Source organism: Meleagris gallopavo, chromosome 3 (assembly GCF_905368555.1).
Source record: "Meleagris gallopavo chromosome 3, MGAL_WU_HG_1.1, whole genome shotgun sequence".
Taxonomy (NCBI): Eukaryota; Metazoa; Chordata; class Aves; order Galliformes; family Phasianidae; genus Meleagris; species Meleagris gallopavo.
The window spans coordinates 15,936,486-15,954,658 of NC_139406.1; the positions used below are offsets into that span (position 1 = coordinate 15,936,486).

General features: G+C 36.3%; 1 protein-coding gene across 2 annotated transcripts in view; it reads left to right on the top strand.

Annotated features, from left to right (window-relative positions):
* DROSHA (drosha ribonuclease III) overlaps positions 1-18,173 on the top strand; it is a 67,035-nt gene that overhangs the window by 31,550 nt on the left and 17,312 nt on the right. For both annotated transcript variants that reach the window (XM_010708441.4, XM_010708442.4), the window contains exons 15-22: positions 1,238-1,337; positions 4,163-4,270; positions 8,052-8,159; positions 8,897-9,035; positions 9,687-9,747; positions 11,709-11,768; positions 13,613-13,712; positions 16,319-16,421. In XM_010708441.4, coding sequence (XP_010706743.2) covers positions 1,238-1,337; positions 4,163-4,270; positions 8,052-8,159; positions 8,897-9,035; positions 9,687-9,747; positions 11,709-11,768; positions 13,613-13,712; positions 16,319-16,421 — 779 coding nt within the window. The remainder of the gene's footprint in view (positions 1-1,237; positions 1,338-4,162; positions 4,271-8,051; positions 8,160-8,896; positions 9,036-9,686; positions 9,748-11,708; positions 11,769-13,612; positions 13,713-16,318; positions 16,422-18,173) is intronic.

An 18,173-nucleotide genomic window follows, 5' to 3' on the forward strand; every position in this document is an offset into this window, starting at 1 on the left:
CTATGGGTATAACTTTTAATTTCTTAATCATTGATTTTTTTTTTTTTTTTTTTAACCTATAAGAAAATTAGATGAGAATGTGCAAACCACCTCTGTTTTAATGCTAAATTTCTTAATGGAAAATATTAGAATACCACATAAGTTACTTTTCCAGCATCTTGTATTTTGACTTTCTTAAAAGGAAAGGCCACGGAAATTTTAGGATTTTTTTGTTTGTTTGTTTTTTGGTTTTTGTTTTTTTTTTTGTCCTCTCACAAGAGCTGTCTGGAGAATTTGGGTGCGCTTCTTTAATCAAAGTAACAAAGTTGTGTCATGATAAATCTCAGCTTTAACTCTAGTGCACGTGTGAAATATATAATGCTCAGAAAAGAATTTCCCATAGTATGTTTTTTGTGACATTCTAATTGAGAGTTTTTGTTACTTTTTCATATTGTCATAGGTTCATTATTTCTCAAATAACTGCAATGAAAAAAACAGTTGTTTCTGTAATTCTGTATTAGTAGTAAAACGTGTGTTGTACATCAAAATGTCAAGTTCTCATTTTGAGTCTGAAATATCCTCATCTTAGTTTGTGAAAATCAGTGTTAGGTTACTGGAGGGCTTCTACAGATGAGCTGTTTTATAAATATATGTGTAATTAGATGCTCCTGAACGATGAACGGGCAAGATGGTTGGATAAAACTAGAAAGTAATGTAAGTACATATATGGTATCCATAGAAAACTTGGCTTTCAATTTTCACAGGGAATGAAACTTCACTGTCATAAAATAAATATGTGCAGCTCACAGGTGGTAGACCTTTTTGTTGTGCACTTCATTGGAAGTGTAATGACATTGCCAGTGTAATGACAGACACTTCTTGAAAAACGTAACTGCTTTTCAGTGAGTGATAGGAAATGAAGAAGGAACCTTCACCTGCATGAATTGAGGTGTCACACTGTAGGAAAATCTTTTCAGTGGGCAGAGTGTCCTTCTGTGAGGATGGGTGGGTATCTGAGACTTTGTCTTCTGCCCTGAGCTTTGCAGTTCACCTCGTGCTGCACACTCAAACCTCTGCTGTTGTGATCATGTCACTCTAGCAACTGCAGAGGCATTGCCACCTTTCTTGGAATATGCTTTGAGATTTTTCTGGAGCAAAATGATGCCTATAGATCTATGTATTTTCGTTCAGGAGGCCAAACAACAAGAGACTTCTACTGTACTGACTAAAATACTTGTTTTCTGCTTTTGTCCTTCAGATATCAAAAACTGTGGAAGAGTTATGTGAAACTGCGTCACCTGCTAGCTAACAGTCCCAAAGTCAAACAAGCTGATAAACAGAAATTATCACAGAGAGAGGTATGCTGGGCCTTCCTGTATCTGATAATTGAGCACAGTAATTCAGGATGGAGTAAAGCTGTGTGACTGCCCTTTTTATGGAAACAATAGAAATCCTTCACAAAAGGTTTTCTTTTCAGGCTGTTAATACAGATTTTATTTTTATCCTTGCTAGTGAATGGATTTTTTTTCTCCTTTTTTCAACTCCCAGACTACTGCAAGTTTTAACCAATTACAGAAAATGATCCTTGTGGAACCATAACTTCTTTATAGCCCTTGCCTTTAGTAGTTTCAGGAATTAGCATAGAGAGGGACTTTTCATTTCAGAATGCTCTTTTAAGTGTCTCATAATTTTAAACATTTCTCTTTTGAGATTAAAAACTGCCATGGTTGTGCATAGTTTTAAGCCCAAATTTAATAGGCAGTCTTAGTGAATTCCTTAAGATCTTCAAGTGATAGAACATTAAAGAAAAAAATAAATAAATAAAAATTGGAATAATCTGATGGCTTTTATTTTCAGTAGAACTTAATGACAAATGAGATGTGTTTTCAGTTTTTGTCTTTTTTATTTTTCTCCTCAGAGCACTGAGAAATAAACAATTCTTAAGTGTATATGCTCAGCCAATAGGGAATTAAAATTAGAATAATAGTCACCTAAGGAGAGACTAAAGTAGTCTGTCCTAAGGCATCCATCACTTAAGATCGTGGACTACAGCTTTGCATTTATCTGATGGTTTGTCTACCAGGCACTCCTAATTGACTGTCTGACAGAAGAGAAATGAACTTCTTTGGTAGATGATGGAATTAACTGCTGTTGTGGTTTTATTTATTAAAAAGCTTTTTTATTTTTATTATCTTTAGTTTGATAATGCTGTGGCTGAGGAAGCTGGTATTTTTGACAGTATGCCTGTACTATGCTGTTGCATGAGGAAAACTTAGTTAATATTTTCTTTATATAGGTACTAAGTAAGTCCTTAGTTTCCCTCCCTGTAAATGTGGTGGAGAAGAACCACTCAGAATTGAAAACTCAGCAGTAGCAAAATTTTTAAGGAGAAATCGGTCTTGACCCAATAGAAGATGGAATTATGTTTGCTACAGCTTTCTCCTCTCAGAGAAGAGCAAGTGGAAGGGAGATCATTGTGTTATGGGCATCTTTTTATTAGGGGTTAATGAATAACTTATATATGAAATTGTAATAGATTTGTTGTAGGGGGGTGATAATTTAGCTTCAAAAGATAAAATGCTCTTTTTGGTGTTTATCACTGACTATGTGGTGTTCTGGTCTCTGTAGACTACTCTCTAGGATGACTGATTTCTCAAGTAGTTGTCTGCAATCAGATAGAGGTGTGGGGCTGAAGCAGGAGCTTCATGTGATGATAAATAGTACATTTTGCCAATTGGGTGTCAATAAACATAAGAGCAGTAGTAGGAGCTGTAGGGCTGCATCTAAGCTGTACCAATGCTTTTAAAGATGGTCACATATTATGAATAATGCTGGAGTGCTCCTGAGCCAGTCAGCCTGAAAGTACAGCAAGCACTGCAGCACCTATTGGAGAACACCCAATGGCACAGTCTTGAAAGGCAGGTTGTAGGTGATGCTCAGGGGGTTGAAGTGCTGTAAGCACTTTGCCCTCATCACTGCATGTGATGTTTGTGATAAAGTGATGCCTAGGGGCTTTATACCTAACTTCTAGTACTTACAGTAGGAGCATAAGTTGAGACTCTAAGGCTCGCTTTCAAGTTAGTGGAGAGAGAAATGCATTTTTGAAGCAGTTTATCATCCCTCATTGATTATAAAAGGAACCTGGGCTAACTAGCCTCCTATTCTAGACATCTCAGTTCTGTCTAGAAATATCTTTGATGAAGCTGTCTGGATTAATGTGCCTCTTGGAGCCATTCCATGAGTCTCTGTGGAGTAGAAGGCAGAGCCTGTTCCTGCCCAGAGATGCTCATGGGCTTCAGATTGGGAATTGAGAATAGATAGATTTGAGCAGGTGCTCTGTAGTGAAAAGGAGGAGAGGGAGGATGGATTGCATCTTTGAGAAATTTTGTATGCTAAGGAGAAAAGAAGACTTTACTTAAGCGCATGCTGTGTGAAGAGCTTCCATACTCCAGAGACTTGATAATATTAGAAAGAGGAGATCCTGATCTGGAGGTGATTTATTTCAGCTATTTTTCTTTCATCCATTTTTACAGAAAATACTTCTTAAAAATGGTTCTGTCAAAGAATCCAAGCATCCACTTCATGGTTTATACAGACAAAACCACTGCTGACACAACACTGAACAAACTGAGGTCAAAGCAAACAGATTTTTAAAAATTTTAATTCTTTCATTGTAATAGTATTGGAAGATTTTGTTGTAATAGGCTCCAGGATCAGTGAATGCTGATCAATTTCCCAAACTGGTGATACTGACAATAGTAAACAGGAACTGTTGTGTAGTAGCTAGCATTCTTTAACGAGATGTTTCTTTTACTCAATTTATTGATTACCTTATTCCTACTGAATGCTTCTAACTGGAAATATATACGGATGTAGACTTGAATTAAGAGATTGTTTTCATTATAAGGATCTTAACTTGCTTGTGTATGCATCATTTTGAATGTACAAGAACTGGTTTGTTTTGTTATCTACAAGATACAGTCATCTTCTTTCTCACTCACTCAAACAAAATCCTCTATCTGTGCTGTTCTCAGGCACATTCATCACAGTCTGTGGCTGGCAGTTACAAGGTTTGGACTAGTTTTAGAAACTGTTTGTCGAAAATGAACTTCAAATATGTGTTCTTTAATGTTGCTTTGCTGTAGAAAGTTCTTTGCAAGAACTCTATTTTCTTCCTGTCTAGGAAGCACTGCAGAAAATCCGGCAGAAGAACACAATGAGACGTGAAGTGACTGTCGAGTTGAGTAGCCAGGGATTCTGGAAAACAGGGATACGCTCTGATGTCTGCCAGGTGACTGGATTGTAGAGATGTCTGATGTGTTGTTTTTCTTGATAGCTGCCACTTACTTTGTGTACGAGTTTGTTATGATTATATGCTGAAGAACCAACCACTGAAAGTTAATACCTTTGCCTCAACATGGTCTGTTGCTTTAGAGAACTATTCTAGCCTCCTTTCCTTTCCTTAAAAAAACTATTTTATGGGTTTAATTTTCTAGCAGAGGCTGCTGCTCTTGAGTGACATGAAGCAGGAAGTGATGTAAGGGGGTTTCATGAGTGGCCAATTTGAGGCTTGGAGGTCTGAAATGCAGCAGCCTTGACTTATATCAGCCTTTTCTTGGTTCTAGTGTCAAACATCAAAAGTTTCTGCATCCATCAGTTGGGTTGGTGTTATATGTTTTTAGTTTAAGATATTTTTCAATTTAAGGATTTCTAATTTATTTTTCTCACTGAAGCATGAAAAGAGGTAAAAGGAAAAACAAACAAACATGGATTATAAAAGGATAATCCTCAGTAGAAAGATGTATTTCAGATAAGTTAACGTTCCATATGTGTGACATTTTCAAGGTACAGATCTCTGCTGGATCCTGTTTCAAAGCAGATGACAGCTACCAGCTTTGTGGTTACAACGTTTAAGTATAATATGTGCATTTTTTGGTCTAATATTGTACTAGCAGAACTCAAGTGTAACAGCCAAATAAATATACTAGTGGTATAATTAGGTCATTTTTTGTTGTTTGGGAGGTGTTGATTAAGAATTAAAGACTAAAAATTTAATCAATATTAACTTAGGGTTGATTTAGTAAAGGTATAATTAGAAAAATCACGTTGATGTATTGAAACCTCCCTAAGGCTAGAGGGGAAACTTGTATAAGAGAGAAAAACTAATAACTAAAATAGCTTTTTTTCCTGTCTGGAATGTTTGTTTTGATTCTACTATTGCTTCTGAAGCCAAAGAATAAATAGTAGCAGAGAAAAGTTGCAGCCTTTTTTTTTTTTTTTTCATAGTAAACTGTGTCTATTTTTATAGGTTAAGGAAACAATATCAAGTTCTAAATTAGGAGAGAATTGAGATAGTTGTTTGTTATTCATATCATCTTAAAATTAATCTTTTAATGTATCACTGGATATTCTTGTTTTCATTTTGCTGTTGGAGAACAACAAATCAGCAAAGGATGATGGGATTGAAGCTATTTTGTGGTTTTGAGCACACTTGCAACCAGAATATCTAAATCAGGCAATTCTACTAGAAAAGTCCTTTGATTTTATTTCTTGGAGAGGTCAAGAGTAGGCAAAAAGTATATCTGTAAAAAATGAAAGGCTGCTATTGTTGCTGTATGCTTTTTCCCATATTAAAGAAGACTAAAACTAAATACGTGTAAATCAACTCTGTGGGCAGAGTGAATGTGCAGTGAGTTAAAAACCACTCGTTTTCCTTACCTTTTTAAAGCATTGGATAGAAGATTAAAGCTATTAGAATGACTTAAAAGTTTCAAAGTTCCTCTAAGTTCTACATAGCTGTAACATTGGTCTTTGTGATTTTTCAAAATGAACTACTTAGAGGGAGAGAAGAAGAAAGGTAAGCATGATGGTTTGAAAATGTGCAGTGACAATCTTCTTCCAGAATTACTTAAAATTATCCAGTAGGTGAAGTACAATTCTTGGCCAGTGCTGAGATGGGACCCTTGGTGCAGACTGGGTCCCACCAAAAAGATACCCACTCTTCATATCCTGTGTTGCTGCTGACATGCATTCAACAGCTGAGTATTCAGGATAAGGAGAGAAATTATTTATTTCAAACTATGTTGGCTTCCTGGACTTTTTGGTAACTTCAGGTCAGAAGCACCTGCCCAGAGACTGGCGGCTTTGCCTCCTAGCAGTGTTGGGGAGGATGTCACTGCTGACTAGCTGGGGCATCTGTGAGAGTCTCCTGCTTGCCATGGCAGCTGCAGCAGGAAAAAATATGCAGCACAGTTAGAATCCTACACGTAACAATTACGAGTATGTTTATAACCTGATTCAAGTATAAAGGTTATTGGGCAACTTCTGTACCCATACTGTTTCAGGGGAAATTTTTTGTAATCATTAGCTGTTCTTTTAGACTAATGCAACTTTAAAAGTCTCCACTTTATTTTCTTATGGAGATAAATAAAACATCAGAAACATCAAATAGCTATAATCTAACATGACACACATTAATTGAATCAATCAAGTATTTAGTGCTGTGAAAGCAGCACTTTGTCAATATAACTGCAGGAGTCAAATCGGAGACCTCCTCTCTGAGTGTGCCTCTCAGGGAGATATCTATTCCTCATTCACTTCACCATGGCTGATACAGTTGAAAACTTCATATTCCAGTTCTCAAACTTTGGGCCACATGTGCTGGTTGCTAAGTGTAAAGAAAACCAAGGGACATGGCTTGAGGGATTCTGTTGTCTGGCAGTCTGTGCAGTGGAACATATAGGCAGGGAAGCAACCTTCTTATTGTAAATAATTTCTTCCATGAATGAAAACATAGGAAGCACTTCTGAAGAGTTTATGTGGAGATGTGAGGAGTATTCCCACAGCTTGTACATCACCCTAAGAGGCTCTGAATGAGTAACAGGGAAACAATTTCAGAATAACTTATTCATTTTGGTTGCAGTAGTTACGTTTTTTTTCTTCCATTCAGAGATCCAGAGAGCTGCTTTCTTACTGTTAACCAGTTACTTCACATTGCTAACTTTTAGCTATGTATTCAGTTCTAAAGAAATGAGCTGACCTTCTTTTACTTAAGTGGAAATCTTTGCCAAAGGTTATTTTCTTCTCAGTATTTCAACTTCACAAGATTATTTTTTTTTTCTACTGTCCCTTCTTTAATGACATGCAGAAATCCTTAGTGTCACTTACTCTATAAATCACGCATCACCTTCTTTGTATTTTTGCTCTTTTTTCAGCTCTCCACACAATATATGTATTATCTGTAATCAGATACATTCTTTTTTTCTGAAATTAATATGGATGGCTCTTGGATTTATATTGCCTTAAAGCATACTGTTATTTTGAATATATTCACATAATGCCACTAACAGAAATGAAGTGAAATTTGACATCAGTGCCACAGAAGTGGTTGCATTCGTAAAGTTCTTGTAGCTTTTCACTCCTATACAAGACTTTTGATATCTGTAGTTATACTTGCTATACTGCTGTACTGTTAAACTGGTACTACCTATTTAAATACAAATTCATTCATTCACAAACAGTAAAATTGTGTAGTACGTACAAATACTACTTTAAAACATTGAAAGAGGGAGACTTTGGTTGATGCAACATAGCTTAATTTTAATCTAAATTTTCCTCCAACAGAAAAGATTATCTGTGTCCTACATACAACAACCTTTCCTCTATTTTTACCCTGTTATCCCAGAAATTGCCAGACTGACATTTCAAAAAGCCCTTAATTCTTCCTCAAAGTGAAGAAGCATCTAGCATTGTATTCAGTCACAGCTTATTGAAAATGGATCTTTCTGGTGACCAGACTTTTTTTTTAAATTCATTCAGAATGCTTTGGTAGGAGGCTATTATTATGTATCTGTTATTCTATTTATATTGATATAGGTGTGTGTCATCACTGTGATTATGTAGATGGGCAAATCTTTGACCATGGGTTTTGGGAAACTCCAATTCTCTTTTTCTGTCATTTAAACCAAAATCAGTGGGTGATGTGACAAATGGAATGCATTTCTGTTTATAGCTTACTCAACAGAGTCTTCGGTACACTGAAGTTGAAAGCTTCTTTTTGTGGTTTGTTTTAGCACGCAATGATGCTTCCTGTCCTCACCCACCATATTCGCTACCATCATTGTCTGATGCATTTGGACAAGTTGATAGGCTACACTTTTCAAGATAGGTGCTTGCTGCAGGTAAGATGTGCAAAAAATAAATTACTTGCTGTTTCGTCTTCCTCAAATTATTTTGTCTGTAATCCCATCTTCTATATATATAAAGTCACAGAAGTGAGCTGCTTTGACATAGCTTGAAAATAGTCAATCATTTGTGCTGCAGATCTTTCAAAGTATTAGCTTGAAAGAATAAAGATGAATCTTTTGAATAAAGATGCATCTAGTGTGCATATAGGCATACACCTATCTTTGCTCAGTTGTAGGCCTGAATTTGAATGAATGTTAGAATGATCCATCTGGACACCCACCTTGCAACCTGCTTTAGCAAGGGTGTTGGACTCGATCTCTAGAGATCCTTTCTAATTCCTGCAATTTTGTAATGTATTTTTAAATAATCAAATGCAGTTGCATTTAAAGCAAGTCAGAAAAGCTGGTAAGCAAAAAAGTTAGGGCAAATTGGCAATTCATGCTTTCTTCTTCAAAGCTAATTTATTTCTTATTAAAAAAAAAAAAAAAACACAACCTTACTGAAAGTTAATTAGGTAAAGTGATGATTGAGCGTAAGTGTCACTTCTTTCTGACATCTGAAATCATACATCCTACATTTAAATTGCTGGAACCAAGCTAGTAATTTACAACTTCACTTGGTAGCCTTTCTTCAGACAAAAAAATACCAATTATTAGGTACCAATCTAATATGTTTTTTCTTGCATTTGCAAAAATATGCCTAAGATGTTTTTGTGTGTGTTACGTTGTAGCTTGCCATGACTCATCCAAGTCATCACTTAAACTTTGGAATGAATCCAGACCATGCCAGGAATTCCTTATCCAACTGTGGGATTCGACAGCCAAAGTATGGAGACAGAAAAGTTCACCATATGCATATGAGAAAAAAAGGTATGGATTATACCACTACCACTTTCTATTGCTTCATCCTTAATCAGTAAAAAGTTCCATTATTGTTTCATTGGCCATTGCTCTTCTGAGCTCACTTCAGTCAAGTATTTCAATGGTTCTGCACAGAAACCAGTGAAACCTTTCTAAATGATTAAATTTTGGAGATTAGTCAACAAATGATTAGCTAAGAAAAAGCAAGGGTGATAAATGATGTATTTTCTTTAATTTTTGGCAAGTGTTGTTTTCTTAGTTTGCTTTTCAAGCATCCTGGAGGTGATTTCAGTAGAAGTATTTTCCTAATGTGAGAATACATGGTCTGTGCTGCAGAGTATTCTTTGGTCCTTAAAAATACATTCAGATGTAGTGAATTTAATTGTTTACTGTTTACATAATGTTTGGCATGTCCTTCTTTGCTGGCTTTCTGGCTTATTCTCTGAACTCAAACATATGAAAGCATCTTGTAGTACGTCTGTGGTCAGTTAGGCAGAGTGCATCTGAAAAGATGGTACTCACTGTAAGTAAACTCTGTAAATGATAGAAAGATCTTTTGTTACAGGTATTACAAGGCAACATTTTGAGTAATTACTTTCTGAGTCTATTTGAATTGGATTAGTGGTGGTTTGTTTAATAGCACATTGTTTATATGTCTAGGAATAAACACCCTGATAAATATTATGTCGCGTTTGGGACAGGATGATCCAGCTCCTTCCAGGTAACAATAATTATTGATTTTAGATTTGTAGAGGGTATTAATTACGTTGTATGTTTGCAAGGAGAGAAACTGTTTTAAAAAGAGGTGCTTAGAAAAATCTATGAACTTATTGTTAATAAGAGCTTTGGAAAATAATTTTAATGGAAAATCATTTTGAATTAACTTTTTGGGGATATGCTGAAGTTTGTGTAGCAGTGATATAGTAAATGTTTAGTGATACCTGCAGAGACCTCCTGAGGAAGGTTTTAACAACTAGTTCTACAATTTCTCTTTATCCTTGAGGTGAGGAAAACTAAAATGCTATCTTTTGCTTTCTTCAGAATGAAAAATAAGATTTGTTATCATTGCTGTAAATTGGATTCTCCATCACCTTTCCTCATAGCAGTACTTTCCTGGCATGGCACCTTGTTAACATGAGTGTGATGTCCACTCTGGGCTTCACTGGTATACTGTTCCAATTTAAAGACATGCATGAACAGATAACAACAAAAAGCTGAATCATTGGCAGTATTTAATAATGTTTGAACAACCACTAAGAATTCTGTGCAAATAAATAGCCAAAGACACCATATGGAGCCAAACTGAATAAACAAACCTGACACAAATAATGCAAAAAGAGTTGTTGGCACATTTAGATTTCACATACTAGAGGATAGAGGGTATATTGGTTAACTAATGTTATAACTTGGTCTTTAAATAGTCATCGTTTTGGAGGAAGCTGGGGAGTGGGAGAAGTTGAATTCTGAATAAATGATTGTTGTGGTCTTCTCTAAATGCTGTTTCTGCTAGACCGTGCCCTTTTCTTTGAGAGTCAATCTCGAGCTTCTTTCATCTCTTTTAGAGCAAAGTGAGATAAGGCTAAATTGCATTGATTCTCATGAAATAATACACAAATATAAAATCCTGCATCGGAAAGATGTATTTTCTGCTGTGGTGTGATGTGATGTAATGGCGGTATTCATCACACTTTGTTTTTAACAGCATAGGTACTTGAATTCTTTCAGCCAATAACAAAGGCCTGCTGTTCCAGAAGGCACATAAACTATGTATTTGTCAAGGGGATGCAAATTATTGTCAAAGCTGTCAAACACTTGAGAAGTATTAAATGAAAAAAAAAATGAAATCCTATTGCTGTGGCCTTGATTCTCTTACAGTCACGTGTGTAGTCAATATGATGCTGCTTACATGCCTCAAGATGTAGAGCAGAAATTTGTTTATATTTGGAGACAAAGTTGTATTCTTTTTCAGTTGTTGAGTCCTGTTCTTTGTTTTATAAGTAAATGAAACTTCGTGTAAAACAAAGGAAAAACATGGGCAGACATAAAAGAAAGGAAAAATACACGGAAAGTTCTACTAGCTTTATAGCATCTATGAATACATCTTATTGTCTGGTAGTTTTTCCTCTTGAGCTCAAAGGAAATTACAGAAAGCAGGATAGTGTGCATGTCTGTATGGTATTTTAAAGTGCCATGAAAAATGAAAGCATTTTTACTCCCTTAGCTCGTCCATACCAACAGATCTGCTGCAGAATCATCACACCCTGCAGGTGTTGATGTTAATTACATCTGCTTCCCTAGTTGCACATAAAAAACTGAAGGTGGTCATTTGTTTCAGTTGCCTGATGTCCTTTGCCGGACAAGGCAGCTCAATCTCAGTAGGGTACTGCACAATGCCAATCAACAATGCTGTTTCCTCTCTATGTTTGTTAAGCTCTGACAGTATCTTAGAATAGAGTGTAGGAAAATTTCGAAGACAGTAGAGTCACTCATCAGTTTCAAGATTCATGTGGTTTTTCTGCTTTGGAAAAGATTGTACATGCTTAAAGTGTGGCAGAAGGCTGTAAGAATGGTTATTCATGTCCGACCAGCAAAGAACTCAACTTTGTTCTAGTTATACTGCGTAAATAAACAGCACATGATATTTAACTGATAGTAAAAATACCTAAAAAATACTTTTTTCAGGATTAACCACAATGAGCGTTTAGAATTTCTGGGAGATGCTGTGGTGGAGTTCTTAACAAGGTAAACAGAGAATTCTTCAATAGCCCTCATTTTTGTATGTTATTCTCCTACCATTTGATTTATTCAGCTTTGTAGTGCATGCTTCACTACTGTCCATGTTGGCAGTCCCTTGATGTTCTAGCTGCATATCTACAATTCCTGTCGAAAATGCTTCCAGTGCTGCTGATGGGAAAAACTAGAGTTTCTGTTTCATGGAGTGTGCTTTAAATTTTGGGTTATTAAAAATTAGTATTTCAGCTGCAGACAAGTTGAAGTTCTTGTAATTTGTTACAACAAAAATTTTTATTTTAATCTGCTGTTTTGTTTCCACGGGTTCTTTTTCTCTAGCTGCTAGTGAGAAACATTTGCTGGTAATATTGAATGTATTGCAGTTCTTAATTTCTAGCTACTAGGAGTATGTTGAGGACAAATCTAAATTACTTAGAAGTAATTGCAAAAAATCATGGTTCATCAAAATTGCTCGTTTGGGTCCATTCCAAGTACTCAGAAATTAGTGGATAATACAGAGATAATGTAAAAGTTGCCTTCACTGTTTTTTTTCTTTTTAGTGCAACCAATTCGCACAAAATAAAGATTATTATCCATTTTGAATGATTTGTTTTACCATTGTTAATGAGGAAATTGTCTTGTTTGCATAAAGAAAAGCTTTACAGTAAGATTGTGATAAAAAATAACCAAATTGCTCATATTTCCATTCACTATTAGACTTCACTAGCCATTAGCTACTCAGTATTAAAAGCTTCTGCTCTATAAAGGCCCTTGCTGCCCTTAAAACCCATGGCCTTTTCTCTCAGGCTGATAAGATGGAAGACTTGCTAAATAAATTGTCTTACATTTTTCATTGTCATTCTTCATCAACCATCACTTGACTGAGCTAACTTTTGTCTCAATTAAGAAAAGCTGCATTTCTATTCAATAAAGCATATAAGCACCTATTTAAATCTGAAACTTTATTCCCAAGCACAACATCGGGATTCTGCTTTTGTGAGTTATGATCCTTGATAAGATTGCCTCTGAATTCCATGGTAATTTTTGTTCTTAAATCTTGTACCCTTTTGCAGATTCTTCCCTTTCTTGTGGATTAATGAAACATTGGTAGGGGAACACTAGTTATTATAACATCATCCAGTTGTGGGATGCTGTCTCTGACTTTTCTGACATGGGTTAGATAGCCATACAGTGAGAGTCAGAATCAGTTATTCTTTAATCAGGTCTTGTTTGGATCACTGCATTTGTTTTGTTTTTGTTTTATGAAGTATCTTACTTTTATGATGATAAATGTTGTTAAAGGCAATTGGAAGCCTGTGATTCTTCACTTATTTTTCTGTTTATGATGTTAATGACTTTACACATATGGTAAATATAGACTCTTTTTCAGTTCCATTAGCATCTGTTCAGTGCTGTTGTTTTTAAGCAACCTGTTTTTGCTGGCATTTAAGAGCAGTTATTTGCTAAACTATATCCCAAGTATCATCAGTAAAGCACTGTAGTTACCTGTGTCATGGTCTTCAATCTGCATTGTACCCATCTGCTTTGCTCCTCAACATCCTCTGTCTTTCAGCCTTGCTGGGCCCACTGCTGCTAGACACTTTCAGATTATGATGTTGCTTGTCATTGCAGGTGTTTGGAAATTATATGCTGTCTGGTAAAGAATCAGAACTCATCCTTCCCTACTCTATGCTACTCAGTCAATATTATTGAAAAATGTTTTAATATTTGATTTTCTTTACTTTCAAGTGGTGTTTCTACCTAGGAACTGATGGGAAAGCAGTTTTCTGTAAAGACATATGCGGGTCATCTTTAACCAAGTGCTGCCAGCATCTGATTTGATTTTGTTTTGCCAGTGTCCACTTGTACTACCTGTTTCCCACCCTGGAGGAAGGAGGATTAGCTACGTACCGCACTGCCATAGTTCAGAACCAACATCTGGCCATGTTGGCTAAGGTATGCTCCTGTAATTCACATGTCTGTATTTGAAACCCCTATATACAAGATTATTAGTGCTTGAGTTGCTTCTTGAAGGATCTGTCTTCTTCAAGTATCAGTCTTTGCGATTTTTTTGTGCACAAGGTTTGGGATACAGGAGCTTTATTCAATGTGGAAGCACTCTAAATCAGGTTTTTAGGAAGAGTAATTGAGTAATTTTTTGCTAGCAGAATAGATTTTTAGGATGTTTAGCTGAAGTTGTCTCTGTATTTAACTACTTCAGCACAAATAGCAAAACTGATAACAGAAAGGTAGTGGGAGTGGAAGGGAAAGCCTAACAAACTGGCTGACTATAAAGGAACTGCCTGATAGAATATGACAGTAAGCAATAGTGACAGTGTGGAGATTGAGGGGAAGGCATCATTTTGTCCACTCCACAACATAGGCCTTTACCTTCGAATTTACTGTGAACTGTGAAAGAATGATATGTTAGGAAGTGTTTTAGTAAAAAGAAAAGAAAATCATGGAAGAAACTGAGTAGCCTCTGGATTTCATTTCATTCTGTGAATGATGGGAGCTTTTCTTTACATTTGTGCATGATACTGGTGTGTGGAAATTTGGCATATGAAGCTGAATAGGTCATAGTCAGTTTGGTAGCATTTTTGTAAGGGCTAGACTGAGGCTTACTGGTATAATGTATTACGCTATGCTTGTGTGCACGCATCCCCCCCAACCACTCCACTGTGTATTGCAGATGGTTTTCAAGTCTCTTTTAATCTTGTCTGTTCATACTCACATAATAATTTAAACGAGCTTATACAGTCTTGAGATTTTGGCAAAAACTGCATGATTTCTATCATGCCTTTTTGCTGAATCCTCGGGAGAAATGCAAAGTAGGGAATGAACACAATCATTTTCCTCCAAAGCTTTCTTTAATGATTTAGATAGACATGAATTGATTGAAAAACAGTTCAATTGGGGCTTTGTTTTTAAAAATGGTATTAAACTGTTTGACAGTTGAATTTATTTTTTAAAACCAACATCGAACGAGTTCATATATTTTTCAAGCTCTGTTCACAATATTTGTCATTCTAAATGGTCTACCTCTGAAAATTTATTGTGACATTTTTTTAAACTCTATTTGTATTAGATACAACTGGAAGTATTTGAAAAATCTGTACATTCATGTATTTTATGTGACCCTGATTTCTTGCCCTTTAACCCAAGGAGTATCATGGTGTGTTCCGTTTACTTCCTCAATAACATTCTCAACTCCTTAAGTTCTCATAAGTGTATGGAGTGCTGTTGTAATTGAAGGTCGCAGGATAATTTTTTGTAGCTTCTAAGGGAAGTTGTAGCAGAAATGTTAAAAATGATCTGTGCCCTTTGTCTTAATCAGAAATAGCAGATAAAACATGTAAAATGTGCTGAATACAAACTCCAAAATTGGAGCTAGGATATTGGAGGAAAGAGTTAACACAAACAAATGAAAATAGTTTTAAGTAGTTTAAATTCATTATAAAGAAATTAATATTCCACTTTGGTGCTGTCTGTAGCAAATGACTCCTGCCCTGTATAAAGTGGTAAATGGTGGTTCCTTCTGTTCAGGAGCAGTGAAAAGGCACTTGCTCACTGAAAATGGAAGACTTCTTTTTCTCAAATTGAAGTGTGTCTAAGCCACATATCCCAAAACCTTAGCTTCTTCACTTTTACCTCTTAAATATGCTCTGGAAAGACGAAGTTCAAAGTTAATGAGGAATCAATCAGTAGCAACTTGCACCCATTTGGAAAGTACCTATTCTCATACAAATTTTGCAAGATGTGTGATTCTCCTCCTTAAAAATCTCAATAATGGGCTTGTGTCAAAAAGATGAATACAGAAAGAGAAGCTAGTAGCTCTTGCCTGCATTTCTATAGCAGAATTATCATATATTATATAAGGTATCTTACTTACTACCTAAGATTCTGACTGGCAAGCAGAATTATGGCTTGGGAAACATGAATGTTAATGATGTTCAGTTGAAAGGAAAAAGAAAGCTAGGTGGCACTGTGGATTAAAATATCATTTTTCACCTTTCAATGCCCAGAGGCTTTTGGTATTACCACCTGTTGAAACTCATAAAGGAATAAGTCAGATGTTTACTGGATTGTATCTGCCAGAGTTCCCATTCTCTCATCCTCTTCCTATAGCAGCATAAAGTCCCTTTCTCTTGAATGCCCCATTGGCATTTCTGAAAGCAAAGCCTGCGGGGGCTAACTACTAGCAAGAAACATGGCATGTTTTAACATCTGTCTGATATCAGATGTTTTTTGTTGCATTCTCAGCCTTCCTTGTGAACTCCTTCCTAAATCCAACTAGCAACATGTTTTGCTCTGGACTCCCTTGAAACTTTGTTTGGGTAATTCCTGGCTTTCTCCCAGTATTGCACTGTTTGCCTCTTGTAAACAAAGTGTTCTAATTTTATCTTTAAAGTCTATGTCTGAGCTGAAACTATGGAGAACAGCTTTAATGTTCCCTCAAATCCAGTTGCTATGTAATAGTATTGTAGTTGAGCTCTAGTGACTAGAACTCATACTCTTGGGTATTTATAACCATGTCTTTGACTCTTTTACATGTTCTGCAGAAGCTGGAACTAGATCGATTTATGCTTTATGCTCATGGTCCAGACCTTTGCAGGGAATCAGATCTCCGCCATGCCATGGCCAACTGCTTTGAAGCCCTAATAGGTAAAGCACATGTTTCTGTGTATGCAAATAGCTCTGTTTTGTTACGTCTGCATAGCATGTAGGTCTGTCCTGAGTAGTGCTTGTAAGGGTAGGTAACAGTAAAGCTTAAATTTGTCATGTCTTCACGTTTCTTGCACATATACCATGTGTGTAACACTATGAACGTGCAGTATTATAAAGGAGAATCTCATCTTCAGTGTTCTGATTCCCACATACAGAATATGCACTCATTTCATGATGTTGTGGTGTGGCACTTCCACCTGTCGCTGCAGGACTCTATCACTCATGCACCGCTATGGACTGGCATGTGCAGTTTTCTGGAAAGAAGCAGTTTGTTCACCATGTCCTGTCAGGATGGAATCTCACTGCTTCCATTAGTATTTGCACAGACCTGCAGGCAGGGAGTCCTGCTTCAGCCCTGACATTTAATCTGTGGTTTGCTTTCAGAATACAGCAGTCTACCATTTCCTTAGTGCCCCGATAACGTGTGGGTTAAGCGTGATATTTGTCCAGTAATTGTTTTGGTTTTTGTCTTTCCATTTTTTCATTTTTCTTACAAATAAAAAAACATGGCAGTATGTCATTAAGCTACTCAAGCCCACTAGCTGAGGATGAAGGGGAATTGGGTCAAATTTGCTGCTGGTCAGTAGGATGTTGATTAGTGACTGTCTGTGATAAATTTATGTGGGAGAAGTCAGGGGTGCCTGAACACAGTTACTGAAATCAGCAGAAAGAAAGAGAGAAATCTGCTTATGTCCACACAAGTTGTATTTTAAGTAGCTTTTTTTAATAAATCCATTTGATGATATGAAACAACTCAAACTTGACTGATTTATTTTCATATTCGTACAGATGTACTATATGTGATACTAACTATGGTAAAGGCTTAACTATGTTCTAGGTCTTTACATTCTATCCAGGCTCTCAAAGCTTTTTGTTCTGCTTTGAAAAAAGATCATAGCAGGCTTAGATGGCAAGTTTTGTGTGTTCTGCCTTGGGCCAAATTGTATTTCATCTTATCAAGAAATGACAGTTGTTGTTTTAACTCTTTTGCTTTCTGTGGGGTGCTTTGATCTTTAATTTAAAAATAAAAAATGGAAAAAAGAATAAACAACATAATAAAAAAAAACACACAGAAAATGAGGTCTAGATATGTATCTTTGGCTTCATTTATATCCTTCAGTCTGTTTGGGACATGGTGAAGAGGACTATTGGACAAGCATTGAGATTCTGTGAGAGGACAAGCTTGCTGTTTAACATCCAATACAAAATTGTTCACAAAGTTGGTTGAGCAATAAGGTTTTGTCAGGACCATAGAAAAAACTGGCCACCTTGCAAAAGGACTGTAAAAATGGACTTGGGGTTTGAAGCGCCTACTTGAGAACCCTTCTAGAAGTCTGATAGTTTTTCTTTGTGATGAAAATTATAAGCAAAAGTGTAAGTAGACTGTCTAGGGCCTGCTTGAAATTCAGTAGTTTCATAAAGTGCCTTAGGTAAGGCACTCTTATAAACTCCCAAGCCATTCTCCAAAGAGTCTAAAGAAAGTGGCTGACCTACTGAGAACATTAAAAAGGAGGGAAGGGGTGGTAGCACAGTGATGCAGTGTTCTCACTCTGTTGCTGTGCTTCACATAGCTCTGTATTTCCTTTGCTTTTAAGCAGACGTGCTTACAAGGACCAGGTAGAGGATTTCCGAAGCCCTTCTGTAAAAATAATCAGAGGACCAAGTGTCGTTACTAAATTTTAAAAGCTC